The sequence below is a fragment of the Alosa pseudoharengus genome, unplaced genomic scaffold (genome assembly GCF_046254945.1).
Source record: "Alosa pseudoharengus isolate Yale_2024_CS ecotype anadromous, Long Island Sound unplaced genomic scaffold, YU_APseudo_1.1 YU_APseudo_1.1_scf_1, whole genome shotgun sequence".
NCBI classification, from domain to species: Eukaryota; Metazoa; Chordata; class Actinopteri; order Clupeiformes; family Clupeidae; genus Alosa; species Alosa pseudoharengus.
The window spans coordinates 43671063-43692370 of NW_027468564.1; the positions used below are offsets into that span (position 1 = coordinate 43671063).

The 21308-nt window shown below is 41.3% G+C and overlaps 2 protein-coding genes and 1 pseudogene across 3 annotated transcripts; all 3 read right to left on the reverse strand.

The window, feature by feature from the left end:
- Positions 1 to 617: 617 nt before the first annotated feature.
- LOC143129296 (sulfotransferase 6B1-like) lies at positions 618 to 7758 on the reverse strand. 2 transcript variants are annotated; one of them, XM_076289901.1, is made up of 7 exons: positions 7236 to 7758; positions 5992 to 6104; positions 4026 to 4124; positions 3457 to 3580; positions 1938 to 2032; positions 1523 to 1679; positions 618 to 1326 (listed from the first exon to the last, which is right to left on the reverse strand). In XM_076289901.1, the coding sequence occupies exons 1-7, from the start codon at positions 7444 to 7446 to the stop codon at positions 1199 to 1201; spliced, it is 927 nt and encodes a 308-aa protein (XP_076146016.1). In that variant the 5' UTR covers positions 7447 to 7758; the 3' UTR covers positions 618 to 1198. The 2 variants fall into 2 exon arrangements, with proteins under 2 accessions (XP_076146016.1, XP_076146015.1); XM_076289900.1 differs by having other exon boundaries at positions 1523 to 1682.
- An 863-nt stretch (positions 7759 to 8621) lies between these two features.
- LOC143129355 (sulfotransferase 6B1-like) lies at positions 8622 to 14254 on the reverse strand. The gene is made up of 7 exons (XM_076289903.1): positions 13245 to 14254; positions 11911 to 12023; positions 11170 to 11259; positions 10025 to 10148; positions 9589 to 9683; positions 9292 to 9442; positions 8622 to 8831 (listed from the first exon to the last, which is right to left on the reverse strand). The coding sequence occupies exons 1-7, from the start codon at positions 13444 to 13446 to the stop codon at positions 8704 to 8706; spliced, it is 903 nt and encodes a 300-aa protein (XP_076146018.1). The 5' UTR covers positions 13447 to 14254; the 3' UTR covers positions 8622 to 8703.
- A 1180-nt stretch (positions 14255 to 15434) lies between these two features.
- Positions 15435 to 21262, reverse strand: LOC143129323 (sulfotransferase 6B1-like; annotated as a pseudogene).
- Between the last annotated feature and the right edge of the window lie 46 nt (positions 21263 to 21308).

Here is a 21308-nt window from a genome sequence, read left to right on the forward strand (position 1 = left end):
CAGTTAGAATCATATATGCCTTTCACCTTTTGTTTTTAGCCAGCAGCCAGACCAGCAGATACCCTGACTTTGCTGAATTACTGAAGCTAAGCAGGAACAAAGTAGGAAATGAACACAATTTGACAAGTGTGACTTATTTTTGTGGAAAAAATGTGCTGGACTGGGCAGCGGTCATATTTTGTACCGCTCCGCGGTACATCTAGTTCATGTCACATATTGTGTGTTAGTGTAGGCTACATAGCTTAACTGTAGGCTATGTTTAAAATGTATTTTGAGTTTAATGTCGGCATGTCGACTTTAAAGACTTTGCCACAATAGAACATCAGTGGCAGAGAGTGGACAGTTGTCAGTCCAAAAACAACTATGTTGATTTAAGTAAGTCTACGCCCACAGAGATTAGATAACCTACAATGGCTTTTGTGTATACATTGGTCATTATAAGTAACTCTTTCACTCACAGGCAAATGGAAATAGAGAACAATAAGGTAATTGTGGACTAAATGATAGCAAGACCTCTGTGGGATATAATGGTTTTCCATGATATCCTATTTTTTTCAGCAGATGCATCCACACTGATGTATAAATCACAGGTGTAAAAATCACATTCTCTTCCATTTATGATTTTATTGACATTTTCTGAATTGTAACAAGAAGAGTCCGTAACATATGCATAATGAAACAATTTTTGCAACTCTTAATACAGTTGTGATCAATAATCAATAATCAGTGTTTGTGATCATAGCTGATGACACAGACCAGCAAATTCCACATTTTAATGTTCACTGCATCTCTCATTCAAATCAGCACATATTATATTCTGTGTATTGTATCTGTATTGTCTTATGTTTGTATTTATGGACTTGAGTCTGCTACTGTAAATAAAGCTTCATTCATTCATTCATTCATTCATTCATTCATAAGACATTATCTCTATGAAAGATTGTGATTTTTTTATGTTTGTTAATACTGCATACAACAGAAATGTCTACATTCATAAAATACATCTAACGTGCAGGTAGTTTAAAATTGTTTTTTGAACACAGGGAACTGATTGTCCTTCATTAAAGTTAACAGAAGAGACGTCCACATTCTAATGTTCACCGCATCTCTCATTCAAATCAGCACATGTTAATCTGGTCTTGGTTGGGTGGGCCCACTGTGAACCACAGAGATGAAGTGTGATCCCTGTTGCCTTTCCCTACTTGTAGTAGGTGTCGTATTTGAGCAGGGCCCCCAGTTTGGTTCCTGCTAGTCTCTTGTTGAAGTCCTCGTCCATCTGTTGGCTCTGGGCCTCACTGAAGTGGTTCTTCCAGTCGCCCACCTCACCTGGTCAAGACAAGATAATCAAACAGACACAAGTAAGCAGGTTTGGGGCAGCTGTTTGCCTTAATTATGCACTTGTCACCAAAAAAAAAAAAAAAAAACATAAAGTAAATTGACCCGTTGACAAGTTTTTCAAGTTTTATTACTGCCCTACCACTAAGGGAGTAATTGCTTTGGCAAGACACCACTGCTAACCCACCTTTCCGGAATAAGACATTGCCAAATTTGCCGTGGGTGTTGACGGCGTTCTCCTTCATGGCACTGAAGGTGCTCTCGGCTGAGATGGCCTGGAGCTGCTCCTCTGTCAGGGGGACGTCCAGGAAGCAGGCGATCCGCCGGAGATTTCCAGCCAAGTCCTGCTAAAACCGGGGTTTGTAGGTGAGGTGTGTGTGTGTGTGTGTGTGTGTGTGTGTGTGCGCGCGTGTGTGCGCATCTGTGCGTGTATGTCTGTGTGTGTGTGTGTGTGTGTGTGTGTGCATGTGTGCACATCTGTGTCTGTCTGTGTGTGTGTGTCTGTGTGTGTCTATGCGTGTGTGTGTGTGCTCATGTGCGCAAGTGTTTGTGTATGTGTGTGTGTTTTCTGACCCCAGACACTTCTGGTTCTTTTTTCTTACCTCCTTTAGGTCCTCATAAATAACTGTCATCACATTGGGTTCATCGACCAGTTTGGAGCAGGCTTCAATATGATCCAGGTAGGATCCAAATGGTACTGCCCAAAATAAGAAATATTTGTGGGTTACACTAGCATAGTGATCCTCCTTGAAACTCTGTTAAGCATCCCATTCATTTAAGCCTTATTCTATTCAGGACTCAATTATATGGCATAAAAATGAGTAAATTACTGAAGATTGTGACATTTTATGGCTGAGTTATGGTTCTGCATCGACTCAACGTAGTAGCTGGGCCGTTGCATCTCCGCCATGTTTCACCTTTTTCAGTTCTGTGTGTCCTGTGTCTGCGTTGCTCACCACCAAAACGGTAGTTAGAGTGGCAAACTACATAGAACGGCATGTTTACATATAAATGCTATTTGTTTGGCCTTTCCTTGATTAGATTTGTTGATAGATTAAAGTTAGATTTGTTGATTAGGTTACAATTGTTGAGAAATAGACACAGTGTACAACATTGTTATTGTAACCAGACAATAAAAGTATCCTCTACTGGTCTGTAAATTCATCTTACCTGATCAATTTGGAGACTCTAGATTTAGGATAAATATTCTACAACATATCTCTTCAACATATTTAGGTGGATTATCTAGATATTAATTCATTCCAAAACCCATTACAAAATGCATATCATTCGAAGACCCATTACAAAATGCATACATGAGTACCCATCAAAGTAAGACACTGCCCCTGATCTAGCATCGTAGAGGTGGACTCAAGTAAGTAGGATTTGAAGGTAGCCTAGGCTATGGCATGTTACTGTGAGTTCTGGGATCACTGTTTCAACTCACCATTCCCATTGTTTACTAGTTGTAATATTTACCATTCAGTAAGCATTGATATGGAACTGTGATTAAAGTCTTTTTTTACCAAATCTACTTCATAGGTGTCCCGTTATTCAGAATTTCTAAAATGGATAGTTCCGGTCCTTAATTATGATTGACTGAATCGTGTTCAATGCTGTTATAATGCCGTATAATCCAGCACAACCTCACACTTTGACGGCATTTTGCTCAATATTAGCCTATACCACAAACTTGATTCAAAAGATGGAGTTGCTGCATCTCAATGTTGCTTGGCAACCATTCTAATAGAGGAAATATATTTCTTGCCGGAAGAATTATTGTCTATGAATAAATCGTTATATTTCTCGTTGCTGTGCCTTCATTTTATAAAATCTTGCCAGATATATGTAGTAACCATTTAAAAAAAGCAATAAGCCACTCGAGTCCGTAGGCTACACTGATTCTACAACAGCTAAGGTAGGTTTTAGGCACTCCGCGTGTGCGTCATGCCTAACAAAGCCCCTTAGCTGTTCTATAATCAGTGTAACCTATGGCCTTTTGGGGCTTGTTGCTTAATTAATTAATAGCCACCCTACCAGCCAATCAGAGAAGAGTATTTCCTCTCTCGGGGTGATAGCACATATTACTTTGTGAGTTCTGGGCTCACTACTTCAACTCACCATTCCCAGTCAGGAAGTCTAAGAAGAACGTGTCCCACTGAGTGCTGGGCAGCGTTGGGTTACTGTTCATGAAGTGGAAGTAGGACACAGCCGTGTCTTTGGGGTTCCTGAACACCATTAGCATCTGGCAAGGGAGAGAGAGAGAGAGAGAAATGGAGAGATTGATAGAAAACTTATATTATATCTTATAACTTATAATGCTATCAATATAGCATTATATCAAATAACGTCAGCCAGGTTCATTTTTGGGGGGTGTGTGCGAGGGGGAGGCACACACAGGTTATCCTTCAATTGATAAATGATTATCATTTGAAGCCTTAGTAGCATGAACAGCATGTGTGTTAAAATAAAAATCAAATTAGGGAAAAACTAGGAAGAAGCACCACCCTGCCCTATGTGTATTGTCTCAAGTTGCTGAACACGAACTGAGGCCTAATCTGGGCACCAACAGAGGCTACACATTTCATGAGCCAGGTCACTATGTGGGAACAAAAATCAGCTTCAAAACCAGGCCAGGGCACAGACCTTGTGAGAGAGGCCCTTAGATACAGTCCATGGGTTGAGCTCACCTTTGTCTTGTTGTCTCTGATGGACTGGGACAGAAGAGGCAGTCTCCCCATGTGGCAATGAGTGCCCAGTAACCTTGGCGACGGCTCTTGTTCTATTGTCTGTAGAACAAACAGAACATCTCGATGATAGTGGATGAAAAGCAAACACACACATGCACACACTAATTTACATACACAAAAGTTGCAAGATGGAGTAGGAGATGGCTCTTGGTAGCGGACACTGGAATTGACCCTGCCTGGTGGAATTGTGGACAGAATGTTTTCAAAGTTACTGTAACCTGCCAAATGTTTTGGTCAATATGCACAGACCTTGTCAGATTTGTTGTCTCCAAACTGTTCATATTTTATTTGGTACATTTAATGTAGAGATGAAATCAATGGAGAACTAGATGTACCGCAGAGCGGTACAAAATATGACTGCCGCCCAGTCCTGCACAGTTTCTCCGCAAAAATAAATCACAAATGTACTACTCCTACTCTCTCCTACTCCATTCCCTACTCTTGCAACTTTTGTGTATGTAAATTAGTGTGTGCATGTGTGTGTTTGCTTTTGTATATACGTGTGCTTCTCTGTGTGTGTGTGTTCGCTTGTGAGTGTGTGCATACCTGTTGTGTGTCTGTGCGTTCATGTGTGTCTGATTGCCTGCATGTGTGTGTGTTTTATGTGTCTGTGTGTGTGTTTGCTTGTGAGTTAGCCTGGCCTTGCCTTCCTACGTACTTCCTCTCGATTTTCATCTCCCTCCACGACTCCGTCTGGGATTCCGGCCATTGGCCTCGCTCGCAACGGAGAATTCGACTCCGAGCCAATCAGCGAGCAGGAGGCGGGAGTTGTGATAGACGACGTCGAGATTCTGCGCTGTGTTTGAATTGTAGTCCTAAATTTGAATTCCGATGGCAAAGCACATGAACACTTGCTGTCAGAAAAACAAAGTAGCCATGGGGGCGGTCCTTGTCATTCCGAGGTGCTCTGAATGCACCATTTGTGTCTCCCTCTCCCTCCTGTGTCATGGAATGTGTCAATGAGTTCTGATGTGTTTTGATTGGGGGGAGGTGTCCGGGAGGGAATATTTAGGGATTCAGATAGGTTAGCGATTGATAAGGGGAGGGAATAGAATAGGGGGTTCTAAGACGTCTAGTAAGTTTAGTCAGAGTAGAAGTTGATTACGTGCGAGTGAGTTGTGTTGCGTGTTGTTGGCCGATGAGTGTGAATGATGAGTGATTTGAGACCGTGATTTATCAGCGATCAGTTTGTTGTTTTGTAGTGGACACCCCCTGTTGCCCGTGCACTAGCCTGTACATCTATAGGAAATAAACTACCGGAGTTTTGGAACGATATATCAGCCTCCCCGTCTCCTAACTTCTCATCGGCGTTACAATATGTTATCTTCAACCTTACTGTTGAATAGTAATCTGCTATTTGCTATTCTTCCACTAACTCTTACATTTGTATCGCAAAGCTGGCATCGGTCATTTACATCCATCTTGTTCGCTCTGGTGGGGAATGGTTGTTGTAGGCTATACAGCGCACGCAATTTCTGAGCGTTGTAGTGTAGCTTACTTCACGATCGAGCTGGCGCATAACATACGTCACGGCCAAACGTTAGCGATTGGGTGAAATCAGATCCAATCGTTTCAAACTTCTACAGAGACCACGCATCCAGCTTGCAAACGTTCGTCAATAGCCGAGATCCCAGACCCTTGTAGAAGCGAAGCGTACCAAGGGGATGGCAAATGGCCAGGCTACTTGTGAGTGGGTGTGTGGGGGTAATGGTGTGTGTGTGTGTGTGTGTGTGTGTGTGTGTGTGTGCGTGTGTGTGTGTGTGTGTGTGTGTGTGCGTGTGTGTGTGTGTGTGCGTGTGTGTGTGTGTGTGTGTGTGTGTGTGTGTGTGTGTGTGTGCGTGTGCACAAAGCATGAAGAAATACACCAGTGCTTTGCAGGAAAATGTTACTCAGTCATGAGGGATACCTTCTGCATCTCTGGGGTACAGAATTCAAGTTGTGGAGGCATCTCTGATGAGAAACTCTTCCCTTTTACCGCAACCAGCATTTTCCGTAAGAGAGACACCATCCAGTTAAATCCTGGGATAAGGTATTTCAAACTACATCGTAAAACAGGTTTTATGCAGAACTATTAAAAATTCTCACACATCTAACTATTTAGCCTGTGCACAAAAGAAATGATATACCAAAAAAGACACACAAAAATGGCTCAGACTTCATTTTGCTTTTGTTTATGAAGTTTACTATCCTATTTGTGTGTGTGTGTGTGTGTTGTTGGCGGGGATGGGGGGGGGGTGTAGGTGCCCTTTGCAAGATTTCCTCTCAGGGTCCCTCTCTGGTTAAGAAGTGCAATAATAAACAAACTAAATATGCGTCTTTTGCAGCAAAGTATGAACATAACTCCAATATAATATAGAGGGAGTGCACCGACCGCAGTCTAGAAAAATATCTCAGAATTCCTGTAGCACAGCAGCTCTGCTGTGTTCCCATTTCGGAAAAGGGGGCTGGGGGAGGGTGGGTGCACTATTAAGGGTGCCATTAGAGTTTATTTATTTATATAGTCCTTATCCCCACATGCCCAGGGCAGTGCCCCCTGTGAACACCTCTCCTCCCTACTCCAACGTACAATCTTTGTTTGAAAGTGCTGCCCTGTGCCTCTGCACTTAATGGCCCTGCACACTAGTCTTTGGACCACAGGAGGAATCTGATTGGCTGAGGCTGGACTCAGTCAGCCAGTCATGTGAAGGGAGAGCTCTATTTTACAGGAAGTGAATGTGTTATGCAAGTTTGTCAGAAAGTGAGTTTCTGAAAGATATGTCCTGTAGCTCCTTCTTCACTACCAGTGAGACTCTGCCAGCATAAAGATATGAAGAGTTTGGTGCCAAAACGTTATATCCGTTTTTAAAAACATTAAAAAGTCAGGCTATTTAATTGTGGATTTCAGGTAATATCAATCAAACTGCAGTTGTGTTGTTTTGATTGAGTAAAGATAAATCAAGTAACAATACCATATTACAGTTCTACTGAAATTACTTCGAAAACAAAATGTAAAAAAAGTATTTATGAAAATTCATTAAAATGGTGGATATGTTTTGGAACCAAACTCTTAATTTATTTGCATGAAAATAACAAACTATTTTCTACTCCATTTTCTTGCTAACATTTGTGAAAGTGTGCACAGAGTTCGCACAGCAGCTCTGTAACACCCACCGCACTTTGGGAAGGAAAGCAGAACCACATCGTCTGATCTGGCCTTCAGGGTCCTAAGGGCCTCCACATGCTCGGCCGGGCAGATAACCACAGGGTAGAGGATTCCGTCAAACAAGTGGAGCTTCTCGTCGTCCTTTAGCCTTTTGGCCATCTCCATTCTGGCCTCTCTCCATGTCGGGGCACCTCCTTGCTGAGCAGCGGATAGACTCATGTTGTTTAAAAAAAAAATACTGCTGTTTGAAGTTCAGATGTAACTACTGCACAGGGGGAGTGTCTCTTTGCTCTCTCTCTCTTTCTCTCTCTCTCTTTGAGTGTGTGTGTGTGTGTGCGTGCGCGCGCATGAGTCGCCCTGTCTCACTCCTGCCTTTCCTATCCAAAAGCATTGAACGAGCAGTCTCTCTCAACAGTCATCTGTTGTTCCTCGTTGGTGGAACGCACTGCCAGTTCCTACAAGGGCAGGGACATTTTCAAAAAACTCCTGAAGACCCAGCTCTTTAGAGAACATCTCCTCTCATAGCACTACTTACAACTAGTCTTACTGATCCTAGCACATCCCACCTGTCTTGAACTGACACTCAACTGTTTAAAAACAGCACTCACTGATGCACTTATTCTTATTGTACTCTACCTTTTTTAAAGGGAAACTTGGCAGGATTTCCCCCTCTGCTGGAGAAATTGTGCATTATGCTATTTCAAACTGTGGAAAAGGTAATGATAAAGCACATGGATTTGTTTACAACCTAGCGAAACGGTTAGCATAAGTTTGGAAGAACAATGTGGATTTTACATGGTACACGGTTTAAAACGAGTTTCTTGTTTCTCACTTTCCGGGATGGTAGTCTCAATGTTGCAAGGTTGGTTTTCCGCCTGGGGACGCTAGGGGCAGCGGGGAAAGTCACCGTTTTCACCGGAACAGGTCATTTAACCATCCAAATGATTTCTAAATTGGTTTATTACTTTGAAATAGTTGCCAAGTTCCCCTTTAAATTGTCCTAGAATTGTTAAGAGAATTGCTTTAAAATTCAACTGTTTACCATGTTGTTAGTCACTTTGGTTAAAAATGCGTCAACCAAATGTAATGTAATGTAAAACTTTTGAAACAATTTGTTAAAGAGTTTAGTTCACCAATGTAAGTTTAATTTCACTGCTAGTTACGGCCCTGCTGGAAGTTGTAAGTCAATGAACCAATGTGAAATCTCAATTGAGAAGGGTCTGGTGTCAACGAGGCAGGCTAGAATCATGGAGTCGTAGTGACACTACTGTATTTGTACATTGCGTTTTCTTGGTTTGGTGTGCTGGAGTGTGTGTGTGTGTGTGTGTGTGTCACATGTATTTCATTCAAAACCAATCATAAAACTTTCAGGGATTTAGACACTGAAGATTAGGTATGTTTTATGGATTTTTTATTTACAGTATATGCTACAAGACACCGAAAGCTCAACTAGGCAAGCATCTGTGTAACAGCTCCCTACTTGCAGTAGGTGTCGTATTGGAGCAGGGCCCCCAGTTTGGTTCCTGCTAGTCTCTTGTTGAACTCCTCGTCCATCTGTTGGCTCTGGGCCTCACTGAAGTGGTTCTTCCAGTCGCCCACTTCACCTGGTCAAGACAGAGAAGTGATTTAGAGTTTGTAATTATCAAAAACTACCTGTATATGTGTGAGAGAAATCTTGTGTTTTGTTCAGGGCCTTTACCGTTTTTCATTGATATCCTGTATATACAGTATATATAATTATATTTATTTGGTATTGAGGGTCAACAACATATTACATGTCTACAGTGGAAAACAGTGTTATTCCTCTCTTATTTCTCTCAGAGAACTCTCACAGTGATGAAGAAATTCAATTCAATTTCACATATCACCAATAACAATTGAAATTGTTTACAGAGCCCAGGATCTGAAACGATCAACATACAAATCATCCTGTGATTGTTGAACTAAGAGACGTATACAAAGCCGACACCAAAACTTCCTACTGTACTACCCTCCACCATCCTCTCCAAACATCTCAGCTCTGTGTCTTCATCATTACTTGAGTGTCAGTGCAATCTCACCCACCTTTCCTGAAGAAGGCGCTGCCCAGTTTGCCATGAGAACCGCTTTCCTTCATAGCGCTGAAGGTTGTCTCTGAGTAGATGGTCTGGACCTGTTCTTCAGTAAGGGGGAAGCCAAAGAACTGGGAGATCTGCCTGATGCCCTCACTCTGGTCCTGCAATGCAATACCATGTTGCACACATAGTTGTGCATTCATAATGCACCTGTAAGTGCACATGACTGGGAGTGTGTGTGATTGTGTGTGTGTGTGTGTGCGCGTGTGTGTGAGTGAATGCATATACATTGATGTGTGTATCTTGCCTGTTTGAGGTTCTCGTAGGTTATAATCTTGATATTTGGATCGTCCATTAGCTTATCCCAGGCAACAGCATGGTCAAAATATGAACCCCAGGCCACTGGTTCAATAAACATGCAGGCGTCATCACATGGACAAACAAAAAATACACACACACAAAAACACCTCCTGTTACTACTAAGGTGAAAGAGAGAGAATTTTATATTCCATCGTGCACGCTTAGACGCTTTGGCACAAGCACACATTTGGCTGAAAAGGGTTCAGTAGGTAAGTATGCCCAGAGGCGATATCCCATACTGTAGGTGACATCAAAGTGCTCTCACTGAAAGAGTACATACTTGAACTGCTATATTATTAAAAAACAACATCATCATCACATTACTATTTTGTATTGTGCCTAATGCAGCTGTGTTGTACAAAGCCTTCAGAGTCTGTCCCTACCTTCTCCACTCATGAACTCTGAGAAGAACTGATCCCACTCCACGTTGGGGAGCACTGGGTTCTTGTTCATGAAGTGGAAGTAGGAGACAACAGTGTCCTTGGGGTTCCTCCACACCACCAGCATCTGGAAGGTCAAAGGTCATACAGTAAGTCACACCTCATATGGTGGGGTTTTAATGGTGTTTGGTTTAATTCAGGACCTCACTCCAAAAGAGAATAGAGAGAGTGTGTACTTAAGGGTGATACTTAAGCAACTCAAAAGAAAATCTTTTTTTTTACAAAGGTGCCCACTTATCACTGCAGACTGTGCAGTGTTTCTGCAAAGAATGTTTACAGGGTGATAGCTAAACAAAGCAGGACAGGGGTTTTGCAGTTTCACGGTGGCAAAAAAGGTTAGTTCATGATTTTGGAAACATCATCCATTTTCTAAACTTGCATGCAAAAAAAATTGCAACATCCAGCAAAATAATTGTTATATTCAGATGATGTTGTTTGTACAGAAACGTATTAGGGCCACATGAAGAGAAAATATTTGTAAAAATTCCAAGATAAAAGTCAAAATTTTCGAGATAAAAGTCAACATTTTTGAGAAACAGAAAGTCAGAATTTCTGAGAAAAAAAGTCAAAAGTTTCGAGATAAAAGTCAACATTTTCGAGATAAAAGTCAAATGTTTTGAGAAACAATCAGATATAATTTCTGAGATTTAAGTCAGAAATTTTAACTTTAAAGTCAGAAATTCTGACTTTGTTTCTCGAAAATTTTGACTTTTATCTCAACATTTTTTACTTTTATCTCGACAATTTTGACTTTTTTCTCAAAAATTCTGACTTTAATCTCACAAATTATTTCTGACTTTGTTTCTCGAAAATTTTTACTTTTATCTCGGAATTTTCAAAAATATTTTCTCTTCATGTGGCCCTAATATGCTTCCGTATGTTTGCATCGTGTTTTTATGAATTCATCATTTATAATTACCGGTAATTGATTAGCTTGATTAATTGCACAGCCCTATAAGTTCATGAAATATTATACAGTTTGTTAGTTAGGGAAACCTAATGTTCAAAGTGTGTCCAAAGGAGTATAAAGGCATGGAAAGGCATTAGGCGAAGGAAAAAAATGGTGATGCCATGTGATCTGTTGTGACCTTGGTCTTCTTCTCTTTAAAAGAAACGGGGATGTTGTCAGGGTGCAGGTGAGTCCCCAGAAACCGAGGAGACGGCTGCTGAGCTATGAACTGTTCAATAAACAAATGGAGAGAGAGAGAGGAGAGAGAGCATGAGAGAGAATGAGCAAATGTACAGTACACTCTGTAGTATAGTATAGTAGTATTGCAAGTAGTATTATGTGACAGTGATATATCAAAATATCCATGGCTTTATGCATGTGCATATAAGCGTGCTTACTTTCTTACTCACTCACTCACTCACTCACTCACTCAATTGTTTGTTTGTTTACTTAAATAGCCACTTTTTAGGCAATTTTTAAATCTTAGATATGACCATGTGCTATTTAAAGCCTTGTACAGTTTCCCAAAATGTGGGCGGCGGCCCACTATCTAGGTATTGGAGATGGACCGCGAGAGGTAGCCTTCATTATTTTATTTATTTTCAGTTTTGCATATTTGAGGTTGACATACTTTAAAAGTTAATGATTACATAGTTAAAATTCAAAACATAGCTAGAGATATTCATTTGATGTTGATCCAGAACATATTTGATGGGGGTGTTATTATATGGTATATTATATTATATACTAAACTAAAGTGTGTTAATTCAAAATAAAGTTGTTAATGTGTCTCAAGCAAATCAGAAGATTTTCAAAATTGAAATTGGGCCTCAGCAGTGTAAAGTTTGGGAACCTCAGGCCTAGTGAAGGCCTTCCTCACCTTCTGTGCGTCTGGTGAGTAGAACTCAATCAGCGCGTGCATGGCGGGGGGTTCTTTCTTCCCGCTGGCCGCAGCCATCATTTTACGTAGCACGGCCACCATCCAGTTGAATCCTGGGAGATACAGCACAGGTGTGGTATGGCATATTTAGACAGGTGTACCTGTGTGGATGCGTAGAGTAGACAGATAGATAGTCTTAACTCAGAAGATTTCAAATGTGGTTTGACTTATAAATGGTGCATTGTCACTTTAAGAGCATGGAGTCATTGTGGTTCTCATAATGCCCTTTTGCCAGCTCTTGTTCACATATTCATATTAAGTTGTTATCAGTAGCCTTTATTGCTTTGGAAATGGAAGTATGTAATGGCATGTTGCTTCACATTTCTGTTTGCAATTAAAAAGTTAGCTCCATTCTACAAAAGCAAAGTAGACCAGTCTTTATATTATTGTCCATGTTCCAAATCACATTGATTGCAGCCTAGATAAAGAGCCCTCTCATCAATCTGAGTTTAAAAATGGTCAGTAGTGGGAACCGGATATCCTCCAAGTTGCAACCTCCTGTAGCCTCGTCTTTGTTGTCTTCATGATTTCCTTTTAGAAGTATCTTATATTAAAGCTGCATTCGGCAAGTCTAGCAAGGGGACTTAGCCAACGTTTTGAATATTTACAACTCTCACGCCCCTCCCCCACTACCACTGAGCACCCTCCCATCGAGTTTGTGCGATATTATCACGGCAGTTTGTGATGGCGTCATGAAAAGTAATCTATTAGATTGTGATACCATCACGATATATAGAAGATTTTTGTAATGGGGTCACGTCTCGCAGACTAATGTATTTCAATTGCAGTCAGATCTCACACAGCCCTGCGCTGATTGGACCAGATGAACCGGGAGCGGTGGGTTTTTGCAAAACAAATAACAAATAATAGATTTTTTTCTAGAAGTCATGCATCTCAAATCTTATATAGAAAATATTTAAGTCATTGGCCATTTTTGTGTCATCTGATGTTATTACATTTTTCCTATTTGTTTGTGTGTGTGTAATACAGTGTATACAATATGTGGTACACACGCTCATACAGATCACACAGAACATGGGCACATATCACAACATGTCTGTGTTTGTGAAAGTACTGTGTGAATATAAACACCAAAGTCCATTTCTGTAAAGCTAAATATTTGCAAAGGCAAATGTCTTGCAATGTTATGCAACAGAAAGTCCACAAACTTTTCTCCTCCTTTACACACATGAACCAGAAGAGACCCAACCAAGTCCCTGAAAGTATTCAGCACCTCCTCCTTTCTTTCAGGGTTCACGCCCACATCTACTCACCACACTTGGGATAGGCCACCAGCATCACGTCGTCAGCCCGCGCCTCCATGGTCCTAAGTGCCTCCAGGTTCTCGGCCGGGCTCATGATGGATGAGTAGATCACCCCTTCAAACTTGTAGAACTTTTCCTCGTCCTTGACGTCCTTAGCCTTCTCCATGCGCGTCAGGGCCCAGGTCATGCTGGGAGCTGGATGTCCAGCCATGTTGGCTACTCAGTTGAGGCAGGAGAGGGGAAATGTAGGAGAAAAAGAATGGAGGAGGAGAGAGAGACAGAGAGAGAGAAGGAAGGCAGGGATCACAGAGAGTGAGAGAGAGCAGCGAGAGGAGGAGTGTATTTTTTCTAGGGACGGGCACACAGTAGAGTGAATTAGTGAGTTAGTGAGTGTAGGATGGGGGTGGGAGGAATCTGTACAGATAGAAGATAAGTTAATAAAAAAGGGTTTAACTTGTACTATTATGTAACTAGTGCACAATTGTGTGTGTGTGTGTGTGTGTGTAGTATTATGTGTGTGTATGTATATGAATGTGTGTGTCTTTTTGTGTCCATGTTTTTGCAAACTCAGTTTTGTGGTTATACTACTAATGTTAAAAGAAAGAATAAGAAAGACCTCTCTCTAAATGCTATGAAACTCCTTTACGTCACTGGACGGAGTGCTGTTATTATGGTGGTCAACATGCAGGTTTAGTATCCCGGAGACCTGATTTCAAGATCGGGTGGGGTCACTGCTCTCTCCCTTTGCTACATATGATGTCAAAAGTGGGATGGCTTGCCATGAGGTCATCGGAAGCTTGCCCAATGTGTGAGCGGTGTGAAGGACCCCAGAGATGGGTGAAGCACGTGTGTTGGGCACCCTGGGATAAATACGGCTGGTGGTTGCGTGAAAGATTCCAGTGTGCATGAATTCCATGGGCATGCTTCCCATAGGTTGAGTATGCGCTCTGACCGCCATATCAACAGGCCTGGCTCTTTGACGTTGCGGTCAAGCTTCAGGCTTCCAAGCTTCCAAGTATCCCAGAGACCTGGTGGGGTCACTGCTCTCTCCCTTTACTACATACTTCACATTTTGATAATCAGTACAAAAGGTATCTTACAGTACATACACTCTCATCGCTTTCAGCATCTGGAGGCTCAGGAAAATGTCTGCCCTCTCAATGGGATCGGCATCTCTCATATACAGCGGTTCTTTCTCTGTTCCTGCCAGTAAGAATGATAATTCTGCACCTGCATTTTGAGACAAAACACCCTACATGTTTGTAAACAGCGTCTAATTACAAGCATTGTTCTCGTATCCTCTAGGCACAGAGAACTGATTTTAGTGTTAGTTTACTCTCTCTCTCTCTCTCTCTCTCTCTCTCTATCTATCTCTGTGTGTAGAGGAGGTGGAGACAAATAGATAGTAGCCTCTGAGTTAGGGTGACAATTTGTTATTTTGATATTTTGAGATTGAAAACATTTTGTTCATATAGGAAATCCTATATAAATGTTATATTAAATAACTGTAAGGACTGCAAAATTGCAATACTGAACCAACAACAAGTAAAATATTATCATTTTTCTTTGTGTGTTATAAGAGTCTGTGTCTGTGTGTGTACAACATGTTTTGCTGATCTGAAATTCCCAACTTGAAAAAAATGTGTATTGTGAAAATATTTCAAAAAACAATTATGGAGTTAGGTGGTTTCCACCTGACAGTAGTGATATGCATTTTAATTTTACGGTATTAGTTCATTAATAACTTTCATTCATTATCGGTACACTATGCAGGTTTGGGTATTTTTGGCGACTGTAGAACTTCTAGCAAACTTCTTGTGACTTATCCCCCCTGTACACTATGAAAATGTTTTTGTTGTGGAGGTAAATGATTAACAACAGGCAAAAACTATCTCCAAGAGCTATATCTAGTGACAAGGTAGCCTAATGTTTTACGATTCTCACGAGATTTGTCGGGCTGCTCTTTCTTGAAATTGCATGGCTGGTTTTCTCGGTAGCAACTCGCTATGTCTATGCTGTATAGCTATGTTATGTGAACGATTTGCCTATTACAAGTTTGTATACCATTAAATTGATTTCATAAATGTTATATTAAGGTGGAAATCTTGCACAGTGTACCTTTAAGAACTTGACTTGAGTCTGCTTAATAAAGCTTCATTCATTCATTCATTCATACATTCATAAGACATTATCTCTATGAAAGATTGTGATTTTTTTTATGTTTGTTAATACTGCATACAACAGAAATGTCTACATTCATAAAATACATCCAACGTGCAAGTAGTTTAAAATGTTGTTTTTTGAACACAGGGAACTGATTGTCCTTCATTAAAGTTAACAGAAGAGACGTCCACATTCTGATGTTCACCGCATCTCTCATTCAAATCAGCACATGTTAATCTGGTCTTGGTTGGGTGGGCCCACTGTGAACCACAGAGATGAAGTGTGATCCCTGTTGCCTTTCCCTACTTGCAGTAGGTGTCGTATTGGAGCAGGGCCCCCAGTTTGGTTCCTGCTAGTCTCTTGTTGAACTCCTCGTCCATCTGTTGGCTCTGGGCCTCACTGAAGTGATTCCTCCAGTCGCCCACCTCACCTGGTCAAGACAAGATAATTAAACAGACACAAGTAAGCAGGTTTGGGGCAGCTGTTTGCCTTAATTATGCACTTGTCACCATACAAAAAAAAATTGACCCGTTACTAACCAATAACACACAACTCATAGTTATATATTACTGCCCTACCACTAAGGGAGTAATTGCTTTGGCAAGACACCACTGCTAACCCACCTTTCCGGAATAAGACATTGCCAAATTTGCCGTGGGTGTTGACGGCGTTCTCCTTCATGGCACTGAAGGTGCTCTCTGCTGAGATGGCCTGGACCTGCTCCTCCGTCAGGGGGACGTCCAGGAAGCAGGCGATCCGCCGGAGATTTCCAGCCAAGTCCTGCTAAAACCGGGGTTTGTAGAGGCTGAGGCTGAGAGGGAAAGATAAATGTGTGTGTTTGTGTATGTGTGTGTGTGTGTGTGTGTGTGTGCGTGCGCGTGCGTGCATGTGCGTGTGTTTGTGTGTTCTGACCCTAGATGACACTTTTGGTTCTTTTTTCTTACCTCCTTTAGGTCCTCATAAATAACTGTCATCACATTGGGTTCATCGACCAGTTTGGAGCAGGCTTCAATATGATCCAGGTAGGACCCAAATGTTACTGGCCAAAATAAGAAATGTACAGTGGTAAGCATGTGTTATACTAGCTTTATTACACGGCTCTTCACAAGGCAAGTAGAACGCTCCATTGACTTGAATAGGATTTCCCAAAGTTCTAGCGGTCATTATTTTCAAGGAAAGGACCTCTGAAAAAAATAATGATCGCTGTCAATGGCAGCGGAGTTTGTGCTTCTAATTCAGGTCTTTCATATCACTACGCAAGGACTGGAACTTCATTCTAAAGTGAAAGCAGACGGTTGATCAGCTGTGTTCTAAATAATGTTTGATTCAAGTTCAGCGTGTGTTGTTGCAAACTATTTGTTTCTCAGCAAAATATAGAGATGAGATGGTATCCAGGAATTTGCCAGGATGGTATCAAAATCTTAAGTTGGTGAAATTTCACCAGAGTGGGTTGAAACGGAGCAGAAATCAAGGATTTTTGATTTCATCATAATGGGTTTTCCCAGATTCCCTCACATATTGATTGCATGACTTTCATAAAAAAGCACAATATGTCTACACATAATGACACACATCCCCCACACTAAACTACACAAGACATCATACAGTTTAACAGTATACAGTTTAAAGGTGCTCTAAACAATGTTTTGTTGACGTTCAAACAAAACAGAGAGCTAGCTACCTACTCCCTCTCCCTCCCTCCCGTGCAATTGAAACTCTCCTAAACGCACATCTCGTCAGTGATTGGCTGGAACAGTTTGTTATGTTTTTATGGTCCGGGCTGGACCAGGTTTGTTGTCGTTTTTGGAGCCTGGCCTGTCTGCAAAGACAGCGTTAACATCGCTTAGAGCGCCTTTACAGTAAAATGTCCTCACTTGTATTCTGCCATTATGTTCTGTTTTATTCTGGCGTCAGACCACTGTGCTTGTGTGTCACTCACAGCAGCCCACAGACAGTAATCAAATGAGTTCCTCAAGACCACCACCATCTTAATGAAATCAAATCACCATCTTAATGGTGAAATTCAATTGATGAGATGAACATTGTGGCTGGTTTATTAACTCATACACACACTGGACTGCCACATTTCCTGTAGCATTTGCTCACAAGTAAAGCCACTCACATACACACTGGACTGCCACACTTGCTGTAGCATTTGCTCACAAGTAAAGCCACTCACATAAAAGCAATAAAGACTATGCACTGCAGGAACCACACATTGGGCAATATTTAAGCAGTATGACACGAGTGGGAGTGGGGATGGTAAAGAATATTGCCATGGCTGTAATTCAGCCGTAGGTACGAGGCCGCAGGCCATCAAGGCTGTGAGGACATCCTCACCCCACGACCACGAGTGTCATATTGCTTTTATACAACAGTTCCATTACCAACTAATTTAGTTTAGAGACACCAGAGTACATGTGCTTTTATAGAGTTGCCCATCAGTGATGCCCAGTCTTTCATCATTACGCCAAGATTCATGATTATAGGGCACAAGGACGTTAAATTGCTGAAGATTGTGCCATTTTACTTTGCAAGCTGAACAATAAACACCTCTCTTGGTCTATAGGTATGTGTGAGGTATGTTCCCTAACCAATCTAGATTCAGGCTAGATATTCTACAACATATCAATTATCGTTTAAGATCTAGATTCAGGCTAGATATTCACACATCCCTCCCTGGACCATTCCATATTTCATTAGGGTAGGGTTCAAAAAACATAAGCAATATGCGGACTGATATAATACATTATGAATTTAAAACACAGTGAAAACAATTCACAAAAAATGTGTTATTAACAACTTGGTCACCAGCATTACCCACCAGGAAAGAAAACTAATTACATTGGCAAGGCAGACGATATATATCTAGGCTGATTTATTTTTATTTATTTTTTCAATCCCAGGCCAATTATAAAATGCAAAAATGAGTACCCATCAAGGTGATCAAATGATCCAGATCTAGCATTACAGAAATGGACTCCGGTAAGTAGAAATTGAAGGTAGGCTATAGCATATTTTTGTGTGTGTGGTCATAGTTGAGTTCTGGGCCTGTAGCCTGCGACTGCGTCGACTCACCGTTCCCAGTCATGAAGTCTGAGAAGAACGAGTCCCACGCTGGGCAGAGCTGGGTTACTGTTCATGAAGTGGAAGTAGGAGACAGCCGTGTCTTTTGGGTTCCTGAACATCATTAGCATCTAACAGGGAGAGAAGGGGGGGGGGGACAGAGAGAGAGAGAGAGGAGGAGAGAGAGAAATGCAGCAGAGAAATAATAATACAAAAAATACTATTCTTAGAGTATCACACTGACATGACATTTACAACTAAAATATCATGTAAATGTTATATTCTCACCAAACTTCTGTTATTTTCAGAATTAAATATATTTTCCTGATGACATTAGACATATTTATTCAGAATAAAATTATGTTTTTTGGTAAATATTTTATGATTTTTTGTGATTTGTTTTGTCTGTAAATAGCATATTGTTACTTGAAATAAAATCACAAAGACCCTTTTTTAATGTCTGCCTGTAGAGCACCCACAAAACTAAGCAGACTATTATTTGACATGGTTAATTTCTTGTGTTTTCATTACCATGAGGGGGTCCGTCAAGCTTAATCCAACCACCCCGTCACACAAATTAGACATGAATAACTGTTTTTCATTACAGTTTTAACACTATCATTGCTAAGCAAATGACAATGAAGGCATGTATGTTAAGTCAATAACTTGACCGTTATTGGATAAAACAAGCTATTTTATCATGAAATGTACCACCCCGTTACATACCTTCCCGTTATTCCGTTATTATATTTCAATCCATTATATTTCAATGTGAAAAAATGTATGTGGGAAAATACAGTATGATTTTGAAATTATGAAAATTGTATAATGGAAAAGGGGCACTCGTAATGCATTATAACCAATAACGTCAGTCAGGTTAATTTTTGGTGTGTGTGTGTGTGTGTGGTGGCAGGGGGGAGGGGGGGGGGGTTACTAGCATAAGATAAATGCTTATTTTTACTAGTTGTCAAATCACTTGAAACCTTAGTATCATGAACAAATTTTTTTGTTTCATTAAAAAAACAAATTGGCCTAACTCGGCCTAATATATTTCATGAACCAAGTCAGTATGTGGGAACAAACATCAGCATCAAAATAAGGGTTGCAACCTCAACCAGGCCAGTGCACAGACCTTGGGATAGAGGCCCTTAGATACAGTCCATGAGTTGAGCTCACCTTTGTCTTGTTGTCTCTGATGGACTGGGACAGAAGAGGCAGTCTCCCCATGTGGCTATGAGTGCCCAGTAACCTTGGCGACAGCTCTTGTTCTATTGTCTGTTGAACAAACAGAACATCTCGATGATAGAGGACCCTGGAATTGACCCTGCCATGGTGTCTCTGAAGTGTTCATATTTTGTTGATACATTTAATGTCTAGATGAATTCAGTGGAGAATAAATTAATGTGTGTGCCGTAAGAAAGTGCATTTTGCATATCAGTTGCAGAAAGAATGACAAAATACACCAGTGCCTTGCTACTCAGTCATGTCTGTTACCCTCTGCATCTCTGGCGAACAGAAGTCAAGCTGTGGAGGCATCTCTGATGAGAAACTCTTCCCTTTTGCTGCAACCAGCATTTTCCGTAAGAGAGACACCGTCCAGTTGAATCCTGGGAAAAGGTACATCAAACTACACCATAAACCAGCTTTTATGCCCTATCTATCTATTCAGTCTATATGCACAAATGAAACTAGGAGATATGTATACCAAAATGGTTTTCTGAAAATGGCTAAATTAGGGGGGGGGGGGGGGGGGGTTGAAGTCTATTTTTTAGTCTAGGGGTTATTAGTCTATTTTATTTATGTAGGCGCCCTTTGCAAGATTTCCTCTCAGGGTCCCTCTCTGGTTAAGAAGTGCAATAATAAACAAACTAAATATGCGTCTTTTGCAGCAAAGTATGAACATAACTCCAATATAATATAGGGGGGATGCACCAGTCTGTAGAAAAATATCTCTGAATTCCTGTAGCAAAGTAGCTCTGTTGTGTTCTGATTTCGGAAAGGGGGGGGGGGGGGTGCACTATTTAGGGTGCCTTTTATTAAGGGTGCCATTATTTATTTATATAGTCCTTATCCCCACATGCCCAGGGCAGTGCCCCATGTGAACACCTCTCCTCCCTACTCCAACGTACAATCTTTGTTTGAAAGTGCTGCCCTGTGCGTCTGTACTCAATGCGCTTGCACACTAGTCTTTGGACCACAGGAGGAATCTGATTGGCTGAGGCTGGACTCAGTCAGCCAGTCATGTGAAGGGAGAGGAAGTGAATGTGTTACGCAAGTTTGTTTGGAGAATTAGGAAGTATGTCGTGTAGCTCCTTCCTCACTAACAGTGAGACTCTGCAGCTGGTATAAAGATACATTGACATTAAAATAACTAACTATTTTCTACTCCTATTTTTTTGCTAACATTTGTGGTAGCGTGTTTGCACAGCAGCTCTGTAACACCCACCGCACTTTGGGAAGGAAAGCAGAACCACATCGTCTGGTCTAGCCTTCAGAGTCCTAAGGGCCTCCATGTTTTCGGCCGGGCAGAGCACCACAGGGTAGAGGATTCCATCAAACAAGTGGAGCTTCTCGTCGTCCTTTAGCCTTTTGGCCATCTCCATTCTGGCCTCTCTCCATGTCGGGGCACCTCCTTGCTGAGCAGCGGATAGACTCATGATGTTGTTTTGAAAAAAATACTGCTGTTTGAAGTTCAGATGTAACTACTGCACAGGGGGAGTGTCTCTTTGCTCTCTCTTTCTCTCTCTCTCTTTCTGAGTTTGGAGTTCAGATATCTAACTGCTGCAATATCGCTTGTGACCATATGTGAAGGGGGAGTGTCTCTTTGCTCTGCGTGCCTGTGTG

Excerpts from the sequence above, each read along its gene's own strand:
- LOC143129296 (XM_076289900.1), bottom strand. The coding sequence starts at position 7,446 with ATGAGTCTATCCGCTGCTCAGCAAGGAGGTGCCCCGACATGGAGAGAG. Across the intron at positions 6,105-7,235 it reads GCTTTCCTTCCCAAAGTGCG|GATTTAACTGGATGGTGTCT; the intron begins GTGGGTGTTACA and ends ACCTTATCCCAG. Across the intron at positions 4,125-5,991 it reads GTACCCCAGAGATGCAGAAG|ACAATAGAACAAGAGCCGTC; the intron begins GTATCCCTCATG and ends TTTGTTCTACAG.
- LOC143129355 (XM_076289903.1), bottom strand. The coding sequence starts at position 13,446 with ATGGCTGGACATCCAGCTCCCAGCATGACCTGGGCCCTGACGCGCATG. Across the intron at positions 10,149-11,169 it reads TTAAAGAGAAGAAGACCAAG|ATGCTGGTGGTGTGGAGGAA; the intron begins GTCACAACAGAT and ends TTGACCTTCCAG. Across the intron at positions 8,832-9,291 it reads CAGCGCCTTCTTCAGGAAAG|GTGAAGTGGGCGACTGGAAG; the intron begins GTGGGTGAGATT and ends TGTCTTGACCAG.